We start from the raw sequence: 11,583 nt of genomic DNA on the forward strand, positions 1-11,583 counted from the left end.
GAAATTTGTCCAATATTAGCATTTTGGTGCGGACATCATAAGTGTTATATTAATAATGATTGATTTTCTAGGACTTTATTGATAGTGATTGATGCCAATGGATGTTAAGACTTTAAGGATTTTATTCTCTTTAATTTTGCATTTAATGTAATACATTACAAGTTATTTCCTTTTCTTGGTAGATTAGAAATTTATTTCATTTCATTTTTTTTTGGCTAATATATATATAATGGAGTTTGAGGATTCTATTAAAGGTCCCAAAATTTAGTATCATACGCATATGATTATGAATATATGGGGCAGAGGTCTTTCTCTAGTGCTTGGTGTTGATTCCAAGGGTTGATTCTTGGGTTCTATCATGGTTGGTATTGATTCTAAGGGTTGATTTTTGGGTTCTATCATGCTCGGTATTGATTTCAAACATTCTTAGATGCCGGTGACTAGTTTCTAATATATTTTCCTATATATTTTTTTCAAACATTTTTATTCGCTTGATACTGATTTTATGTCCTAGGTTCTATCCATTTAATTTGTTTCCTAAATAAAATCACCCTCCTAGAGGTTATTGATCCTACACCAGACTCGCTCTCTCCGCCCTTCCCCTTTTTTTGCAATTCCAAGTATTGTTATTTTCTATTGGGTTGGGGATGAATGATTATTGAGAATGGCTACTCCTATTTATTTGGTTTTGCTCAAGGGCCAACCGCCTAACACAATTTATCATTGAAGATTTTCTTCCCCTCAATTATGCTGGTTTTGACTCTAGCAAGTGTATATTTTTTCTTTATCAATATATTAAAAGTGAAGAAACATATTGAATGGCTTTATCTATAAGGGTGGCATGTGTTTTTTTTTTTTTTTTTTTTTTTTTTTTTTTTTTGAGGAAAGAGACAGAGGCATGTGTTGTGTTGTTTTTAATTGTTCTTTTTTTGGTTATTTACATATTACCCACTTGAGATTAAGCTCGGTTTTACACTGCCGACTTCTAGTTCAAAGGTTGACACTTTGTCCACTTGAGGTCAACTCTGCTAGCCTTCCATAACTTAACTCACCATTTTCACTATTTAAGCCATAAAAAATCATAAAAATAATAGATCAAACAAGATTGGTACTTTCCATTTTACCTCCAATCTCCATTTCTCTCTCTGACTTCCTGCTCTCTCTACCCGCTTCAACTACACCCTAGATTCTCACTCTCTGATCTGGGACCTAGAGAGAGTCTATGTGATGCATGAGTGCATGATCTGTGGAGCGAGGGTTGAAGTGCTCTTTAATCCAGTGGGTTGTGGCGTTGTGCTGTTTGGAAATGAGAGAAAGGAAAGAATAGAAGAGACAGGATGCGTGGATTTGGAAGTCCATTGAAAAAGAGAGGGTACTGGGGTCTTTTTATTTTGGAATCGAAAACTCAATGATGTATTAAACCAGAGAAAATTTAAAAAATGGAAAGAGGATAGGCTAGGAGCCCATAGAGGAACTATCATAACTGACTAAGTCTACAATACATTGGGGAGGGGCATTTTTTTTTCCCCAAATATTCCCTTTTAACAAAAAAAAATATAACTAAAAAACTTCCGCCCAAAGTTATTTAGTTATATAGTCTCTTTTGAAACTCGAGTTCAAGTGAAAATTGAGTTTACAAACTCAAGTTCTAAGCAAACAACCTCTCACATTGATTGTTAGATTGAAAATACCATATCAGACAATCCACGTTTGCTTGGAACTTGAGTTTAGTAAGCAAGTTCCAAAAGGAGTTACATAACTAAATAACTTCATGCAAATGTTTTTTAGTGATATTTTTTTGTAAAATATGAATATTTGGAACACAAAAAAAAGCCCTTGGGGAATGTCTTCTAACCAAATTTGTTTTTCTTGCCCAAACTGCGCATGCTTTGCCAAACTATGGGTTGCATAATTTGCGACCTTGCTGATGTGCTTGAAGTTAAAAGACAATCCCATTAAATGAGAACTAATCATTCTAATACCCTGTATAATGTGACCGAACCTGTATCCAAGATTGCATAAGCCAACTAAACTGAAAATAAGCTCCAGCAAACAGTAAAGTCAATTAAAAAAATACAGGCTAGGATTTTCAAATGTGAGATTAACTATGATTTAAATTTATATCAATGTCATAAACCATCAATCAAACACAAAATAAAGTGTCATTCAGGATCAACAGCATGAAAGCTCGGCTGTCAAGCCTATCACAATAATAAACTAATAACATCATTAAAAAAAAATTACATTGAAAGAAACTGCTTTTTCATAACTGGCGCAGATACTTTAATGGTCCTAAAACCTGCAAGATTTAAAAAAAATATATAAATAATTACAAAAAGTATTCCATCATATTAAAAAATGATAGGCAAGACCGACTAATACCTGATACTCTTAATACATGCTCATGATTTATCAAACCGAACTACGATAGAAGTAATGTTATCTGAACTTCCCCGTGCATAAGCTTCTGTTATAAGTCTTCTTGATGCCTCTTCTGCATTTGGTATATCCTGCACTAAAGCCACAGCATCCTGAAAGAGAAGATACAGCACTCTGAGACATTGCAGTTTCTTGTAAAACAATTTATGCAGTAAATGACATGCAATTATAGGAGAAAAAGGAGACGATAAAACTACTGCTACAGCAAAACAGAAAACATGTAATCTACTACGTTTATCATTCTCATACCCACTACACAAAAATAACATGTGCACAAGTAAGGGAGTGCTTCATAGCCAATTCTTTGACTTTCAGAACTCTGTGGTTAAGTAGGAGGTTCAAGGTCCAAACTTAAGAATACAACAATTCTGGCTGAAGATTAACAGTGAAGCTAGAAATTTTCACCCCCCTCTCATTGGGGCGTGGGGGAGGGGGACTTAACTTTGAAAAGCAAGTAAAAGGAGATTTCAGATCCAATCTACATCCACACGCTATGCACACAGAATTTTGCTCCCCCCCCCCCCTGCCTCTCTCTCTCTCATGCACGTGTCCATGTACATTAAACTCTTACATAAAACAAATTGTATCTTCAGATGAAAACCCAATGTTAGTAACCCCTCACACCACCCTCTCTCCCTCCACCAATCCCTATACTTTTGGAGGTTTTAGGGGGCGTTTGGTAATGTTGTTCTAGTAATGTTGTTTGTATTTTTTGGAAATACGTGTGGATGAAAAAAAATGTGTGGAAATGCGTGTAATATTGTTTAAACACTGAAAACTGTTGCTCAAAACACTTTACCAAACAGTCCCTTAATTTTGGTGGGCCAGAGGGTTTCGCCACCTTCCATTCTGCCTCCTACCAAAAACAGGGATTCTATCACTCCTCTCCCTCCAACATATTGTAAACTGTAAATGTTCTACCTACCTAGAAGAACCTAATGCATCTCAGTAGCTCAGAAGCTAAAATGGATGATCCTGGAAGCCATCCTGATCATATTGCCAAGCTGCCTGAAGTCTCCACTGTAGGAGGTTCAAATTAATCCAGACTAATATAAGAGCTTCTTTCAAACTCCAACAAAAAATAACTTATGCCCGGCATTTTTGAATTTAACAATGCTAATAATCACTTATTTTCTTGTTTGCAGCCAATTCCTTTTGAGGCTGCTCTTGCAACCACCAAAGACAAATATATTGTCACCCTTAAATACACATGCTCATAATCAACCTAATGAAAAACAAGACATCTACAGAGAAGGACGCAACAATCTAATATCTAAAATTTTTCTCATTAACAATTCAAATAGCCTAATAATGTAGATTAAACTAGGAATCTAAAATAGAGAATATGACCACTAAAAGGAATTGAACAACAAGAAATTATGTACCAAACATATAAGCCCTACAAAAGCTCTTTTAAAAAATATAATCACTACATGAAAGAAGAAAAACCACAATATTTGGTAGCTCCCCTAAACTATTCTAAATCACGATTCACGATATCAAAGAAGTGCTGCCACCACTTTCTAATTTCCTTGGGGAGGGGAGGGGAGGGGTGGGGGGTGTGGGGGTGGGGGTGGGGGAGGGGAAGGAAAATCCATTTCAAAGAATCTAAATGAATTTTTATGTGCATAAATTAAAAGCCAAAACATTTTTGGAATAAAACTAAAAAGGCAACTCAAAATTAATTTCATTATATTTGATGGCAGATAACTTAAAGGCTTAACAAACACTCACCTTGTTTGATATGACATTCCAAAGTCCATCACTTGCAATAATTATAAAGTCTACACCATCGATTTCTTCTTCCTAGGCAGTAGACAATAAAATTAAATAAATGGTTAACAAGGCAAGTTGAGATAGTAAAGCAATATGCTCAGCAAAGTAAAATGGCTATTATAAAAAGAAGATTAAAATTATGCCTTGTCAGTGCTTTCTACCCTATATTATGCACAGAGCTAATCCCAAAACCAAATAAAGGAGGGTTTCAGTAGGTTGATGACTGTTATAAAATTTAGCCACTATTCATGTATGAATCCTTTTTAAGAGAAAATTATAAGAACTTACAGACAGGTACATAAATCAATTAGAGGTTTTTTTTTTTAATAATTCAATTGTTATAACCAATAAGGGAGGGAAATTTGAACCCTGATTCTCCTCATAAAGGAGACCAAGCAATACCACTAAGCTACAAAACTCTTAGCACAAAGCAATTAGAGAATGAAATTTTTTTAAAAGATGTTAGGGGAGGTGTACACCTGTTCATAGTGGTGATCTGATCATAATGTGTTATTTCAGGTTATTGTGCATTAGGTTATCAATGGAACCATATCCCACATCTCTTTGGCCATAGGGCAATGAAGAAGTAGATGATCAACAGTCTCCCCATCACCTTTTCACATACAACACCAACTCACCAAAATGATGTGTTTTCTTATAAGATTTTCCGCTAATAAATTTTTCCCTAATGAAGCCGTCCAAAGGAAGAAAGCAACCTGTATAGCAACTTGAGGTTTCTAGATTCTTTTCCAAGGGAAGTGTGCACCTCCTGTTATGTAGTTATTTTACAATTATCTTACTATACTTGTACTAGCTTAGGGGTATTCTTGTAATCATGTCACATCACTCTAATATAGATATACACTAACGTGAAGGGACTAAACTATTGAACCGTAAACCTATTTTCTAATCTCTTTCTCAGTTCATTCTTCTCTCTCTTTCTTCTCACCAAACCCTAAACTTCTATACTTTACAATTCAACTGTGTCATTTGTGCAAGAGCTCATTGGCTATAGTTCAATTAATGTCGTGTGTTTTACCCTTTTTGCTGTACAAGGTAAGTGTTGAACCTAAGACCTATCACAAACAAAACCCATCCTCCTAACAACTTGAGTGAAAGCCATCTTATGTTCCACCTGTTTGAAAAAATTTGCTTGTTTATTTTATTTTTATTTAATTTTATCGAATACAATTACAAGAGAAACTGACTGAGCATATGTGTAATGTCTTACTTTATAATTGAAAAACTGACCATAGTTAAATGCATCTTTTAAATGCAAAAAAGTGGTCAGATGATAACCTCAGCATTCAACTGCAAAAGAAAAGAAAGGAAAAAGTTCACCCGTATTTCTGGCTCAGCAACAACATATGGCTTGAGTAGTTTATCTCCAAATGCACGAGAAACAGCAAGAACACCACCAACCCTCCACGTTCCTGTGAAAGCATGGCAACAGATTAGAAGTTTACAAGAATTGTTGCTTAAACACTAATTTCTATCACTTGAGACAACACAGTAACAAAGCTAGCCCACAACTGATCTGTCAACACCTAATTTATTATACAAGGCAAAAAAAAAAAAATGATAATAGATACCAGAGACAACAGCAGTGGAAAATGTCTGACCTATATCCCAAATAATGTAAAAAAAAAAACACCAACTTTATTGTGAAAAAAATAAAAGGGGAATACACAAGAAACCATGATTGCAAGAATCTAAAAAAACAGTACTGAAAAAGACTAGAAGTAGAACCTTAGATATCATCAACATTTCTTAGTTACAGTTTACTTTCAGAATCTATAAACACCAATCAGATTAAGTTTAAAATGAACCACACTTTGAAATGAAACCAAATCATACCTTGGATCAATGATATTACCTAAAATTAAAATAAAACGCTATTAATTGTCAGGAACAATTTCATTGAAATTAACACCTTTCATTGTTACTGGCCTTCCAAGATGCACAACATGCATATCAGAGGGCTTTTTTTTTTTTCACAGCTCTGTTAATCTTACTTTGTAACTCTTTCATTTTTTCTTTCCTCTCTACTCACACCTCCAAGACTCTTTCTCCTCCTCTCACAATTATATGGATTCTAGACGTCCCCCTCCCACCCCCCTTCTCTTGCCAAGTCAAAGAATGACCCCTTAATTAATTTAAAACTTATCACAATTTTTTTTTTTTTTGGATAGGTAAGAAAACTTGTATGAAGAGAAGACTACTTCATTAGAAGAATAAAGCAGCCAGAAAAAAAAATATGTACAAACAAAAGAAAGGAAAACAACTATGTACAGGAAGATTGTTTGATTGTTAAGTTATCATTATGTTTACTTACACTTTTTGAATTATTCTTTTCTCAAGATTGTTTGATTGGTAAGTTATGCACACACCCAATAGGTCTTGAACTCATGACTTCACCCTCAACCTAGCACTTACAAGGGAAGGAAGCGCAAGTTGAGCTATAGCTCATTGGCATTCTTTGCACAAGAATTCAGTTTCAAATGCAATTATATTTGTATCAAAAATGAATTGTGAAAAAACCAACTTAACTGTTCAGCCTCTCAAATTGTGGATTATTATGTATTTCTTAAATTATTAGTAAGGTGTCCCCCCCACACCCCCACCCCTGGGGGAGATGATTGATTAAGGGGGAAAATTATTATTAGCATTATTTTCCTTTTCTTCCTAAGGTAGATCAATATGCAGATAATTAAATGATATGTTTGTATATAATCAGTATTAAAATTGGCTGCATAAGATGTAAACAAAAGTTTGTTTATGTTGCAAATTGAGGGGCTGGTGCAACGTGCTTACTACAACATCACCACGATTGATTTCCAAAATCCATGTGCAATACAAGTCAAGTTTTTCACATGCTGTTCTTCTTATTCTGAATGTTAAGAGTGAAGTAATTCACAAAAGTCAAAAGAGATCTAAACCAATAAACTATAAAAAAATTTGAGACAACTTTTCAACTTTTAAATGTTAGGTGTAGTTAGTAAACACAGCCCAAGTTGTTCTCCAGTGGCACTATATTCTTTAGGCAAAAACTACAAAGTAGATAAAAACTTCCCATAGCAGAAGTTCACATCACACACAAACCCAGGGTCCCAGAAACAACAAATGCAAACATACAAGACCACGAAGATGCAACTTACCCGCCCAAATGATGAAACCTCCAGCCTGTTCAATCCGTTGGCGCTCATCAGATCTTTCAGGTTTGTGATCAATAGACAATGGGATAGCTGCATAAGGAGGCAATAATGATCACACAATTAAGGAGATACAAGATATGGAATTGTTGATTAAATATTTGTATTCTTATACAAATCAACATAATACCTATGGAAGTCAATCCATCAGTCCAGCATAGAGATGTCATTGCAAAAGCAATTTTTGTAAGAAAATCATTATCAAAACAAAATAAGAACTATAAGCAGTGAGAGATTCTTTATTTCTCTAAGTTCATCCTTAATTTACAAGCATTAGTCCAATAAATCACAATCTTGACAGAGAAGGCATCAACCTGAACCAGCTCTACAGGCAACAACTCTAGAATCACCAACATTTGCAACAAGCAGACGATCCCCTAAGAGCAGAGCAGTTGTTGCAGTTGAACCAGCATCTTTTTGCTGACCTTTCTCTTCATTGAGGTAATCAGCATCTGTCTGTTTAAATACTTCAACTATAACAGAAAACAGAAATGTAAATTGCTTCTAGTTCATTACCCATGTGAATGAAAAAAACTTGAATCAGCATTTCGTACATAATAACATCAGAAATTCACCAACTTCATACCAATGGCTGTCTTTGGGTCATTGATAAAATCTGGGTGGCCACTTAAATTCTTGAAAAGGTTGTTTTTAAGGTATTCAGCAGTTCTTGAACCTCCATGGCCTGAATTGGACCACAACATCCATGTAAACACATAACAATGAGAGAAGTTGATAAACAAGCATCTAGATTGTCCACAAGGACCTGAACTCTAGAAAAATATTCAACCCAGAAAGGTAACAAGTCTAGCAGAAAGAACAAGGCACCGCCAGCCATGAATTTTCTCCTGATATAAGACACTCAAAAAAACAAAATCGTACCATGGATAGGTAATAAAAACCTAGGCCGTACCATCGAAAACACCAAAAAAAGCAACCATCTGACCATCAACTTCTGAAATCCTTGTCTCGTAGAAATCCTCCATGGAAGCTCTTTTACCCTTGAAAGTGGAATATCCATAGTTGAAACTTCCATTTTGATTTCCAGTGAGAAAGCTAAATAATAAATAGAAGATTTGGTCAGACTTACAACTGAAACCAGTCTCAAGAACTGTCGGTCGAAATTACACTATAAAGCAGTCTTCCTTTTGCCAAAAAAAAAAACCAAGACAAGATTCCAAACAAAGGTATTTTACCAAACTCATGGTATTCTCTATAAACATGTATCAAGGGTTCAAAAGTCCTTTAAAATTACGAAATCATATAATTCCCATGACTTAAATCATTATGAAATTCTTGTCATTGCTGAATATTGTAATTGATCTCTGACATCTAAATGTGATTAAGTACAATCCAAGCAAGAGATGCTCACACTGTTAAAATTGAACATGCATGAGGTTCAAATCTGGCAGAACAGAATTTCAAAAAGTTTAACCTTTCCATCAGAACCGATCACCATGAAATTTGGAGGGGAAACTTACCATAGAAATTATGTTTTTAAACTATCAAAACCATTACATATATGAACAAGGTAGACATACTTAAGATTCAGGTAAAAGATAACAACAATTCAGGTTGACATCACTCACCTATGATTAAATATTTATAGCACTAGTAAAGCCTACATCAAACCACCCAATTCAAACCTAATTTTTTTTTTCTTTGAATTAACTCCCAAATAAGTCATTAATGCTCCCTACTCTCCATGTTTATTTAAGAAGGCTTACTTACTCCCAAAACATTCATCATCATACACATGCTAATCAACCAAATCAAGAATGAATACACATGTAGCCATAGCTTTTGCGTGAACTGAATTCAAAATATCAGTTCTCCTATGGACACACCCATTCTCACACCCAATTTCACAACTTGTTGCCTTATGCGATAGCAAGTGGTGGGTCTACATGGGCAAAAAGTGTCCCGCCACCTATGAAGCATGGGTGCGTTTCCAGATTCGGGTGCAGGTGTGGGACTCAACAATTTTTGAAAAAGTAGGGTGCGGGTGTGGCGGGTGCGGCGATTAAAAAATTATTAAAAATATTTTTATTTATATTTTCTATATATTTTTACTATTAAAATATTCTTAAAAATTACTATGGCCTGTTAGTAGTATTTTTAATATTAAAATATTTTTAGTATGGCACGTTAAAAGCAAAATGTACAGCCAAAGCCCATGAACAATCAACAAAGCCAAAGCCCATGTACAGTAATCTCTCAACACAGGAGAGACGGAGAGTAGAGATAGAAAGGTAGAGAGCACAGAGAGACGAGTGAGAGAGAGAGCTGAAGTTTGAAGTGAAGACTAAAGAATGCGTGAGAGAGATTAGGCCATTAGGGTTTGTTATTGAATTTCGGCCTGAATTGGCCATTTCGGATGTTTTGGCGGTTTCGCCTGATGTGGATCAATACGGACTGAGTCGGCGCGAATCAGCCCGATTCAGCACAAATCGGCCTGAGTCTGCGCCTCATCGTGAAAAAAAAAAAGAAAAAGAAAAAAGAAAAGCTGGAAGCGGCACCAACGCACAGGCAGCGGCATCCCTCATGCGTCGCTGTGTCGGACGCAGGTGCGGCTCGTTTGGCGTCGCGTCTGTGCTTCCCAGCCCGCCACTCACAGTTGCAGAAGTCAGCAAGTTGTGAAATTAGGTTTTTCTCTATAATTATTCACAAACGAGTATTGAAATGAGTATTGCTACAGGCACTACAAGTTTTACTACATTGACCTTACAAACTGATATGTCACCAATCATAAAGAGATAATTCAAATATTCAGTTACGAGGTTGTTGAAACCCACTAATCACATTCATTGACTCATCAGTTCGTAAGCTGTATGTAGTAAAACTTGTGTCACCTTTAGCATTTTCCTTCACAAAATATATACTCATAAAAGAGTTCTACTACTTTCCTTAAAAAAAAAAAAAAAAAAGAGTTCTACTACATACACAACATTTTGCATTAAAATTCAGAGTCTCTCACAAACCCACCTCAATGGGACCCATTAAAATCGAACAAAATCCACCATTTCGGTAAAAAAAAAAAAAATCACTTTTCCCTGAAAAAAACCCCAAACTTTGAGTTTGATTCATGTATAGTTCTGTGAATTGCACTTACCTAATTTTTTTTTTTAATTAAAAAAATTACACTAGATTTTATAACCTAATAACATTTCAAACAAATAACAGAAAAAATAAAATAAAATAAAATAAAAATTCAAATTCGTTTCTTGGAATTGAGTTCACAAACAAATAATTCGCTTTCCATAATCAATGTTTGTTGTTTTCTCATGAGAATTAAATTGAAAGTAACTAGGTTACCTTCAATTGAAATGAAAAAATATATCACACTAGATTTTGAAACCTAATAAGTTCAAATTCTCAAATCATATACAATCAACCTAAATTTCATTTCTCTTGGAATTTAATTCACACAAAAAAAAAAAAAAAAAAACTTGCTTTTTCAGAATCAATGTTTTTGTTGTTTTCTAATAACAATTGAAACGAAAGTAAAATAACAAAAATCAACAGAGAGAGAGAAGGGAACCTGATGCCGCCACCGCTGAAGATGGCGTCGGGATCTCTGGAGGACATTACGATGGCCGGCGTAGGTGGTGGTGGTGATGGCGGGGCCATCGGATCGGCATGGGCGGAGGAGGAGGATGTGGTTGAGTCGCCGCCGGTGTGATTGATGAGATCAATGACAGATTCTTCTTCTTCTTCTTCTTCTTCTACTTCTACTGTGTTCGTGTTCGTGTCCGTGTTCCTGTTGCTCATGCTCTGTCTTTGTCTCTGTCTCTGCTTCTGGGCATTCTTTTTCTTTCTTTTTTTCTTTTTTTCCTTTTTGTTTTTTTGGGTTTTGCTTGTTTTTAAAAAACAAAATTAAATAATTTTCAAATCTTCGTTATCTATCACACTAGTTACTTTATTGGTACTTTAAAAAAAAAATATACATGTGTATGTGTATATATATATATATATATATGTATATATATATATATATATAAACCAAATATATAGCCAAAAGAAGAAAAAAAACAAATATATAAGATTCTGAACTGATTTAAAAATATTTTCCCATAAAAGAGAAAAAAATTTGTTTCCAACTAGGTTGCGGTAAAAAAAAAAAAAAAAACTAACAGTGTGTAATTTATTTTCGACT

At 34.8% G+C, this 11,583-nt stretch overlaps 1 protein-coding gene across 1 annotated transcript; it reads right to left on the reverse strand.

Annotated features, from left to right (window-relative positions):
* Nucleotides 1-2,086: 2,086 nt before the first annotated feature.
* Nucleotides 2,087-11,259, reverse strand: LOC115965691 (probable protein phosphatase 2C 11). Its single transcript, XM_031084980.1, has 9 exons — nt 10,969-11,259; nt 8,341-8,483; nt 8,014-8,112; nt 7,742-7,900; nt 7,374-7,460; nt 5,557-5,648; nt 4,174-4,245; nt 2,383-2,531; nt 2,087-2,299 (listed from the first exon to the last, which is right to left on the reverse strand). The coding sequence occupies exons 1-8, from the start codon at nt 11,196-11,198 to the stop codon at nt 2,403-2,405; spliced, it is 1,011 nt and encodes a 336-aa protein (XP_030940840.1). The 5' UTR covers nt 11,199-11,259; the 3' UTR covers nt 2,087-2,299; nt 2,383-2,402.
* Between the last annotated feature and the right edge of the window lie 324 nt (nt 11,260-11,583).

This window comes from Quercus lobata, chromosome 10 (assembly GCF_001633185.2).
Source record: "Quercus lobata isolate SW786 chromosome 10, ValleyOak3.0 Primary Assembly, whole genome shotgun sequence".
Lineage (NCBI taxonomy): Eukaryota > Viridiplantae > Streptophyta > Magnoliopsida > Fagales > Fagaceae > Quercus > Quercus lobata.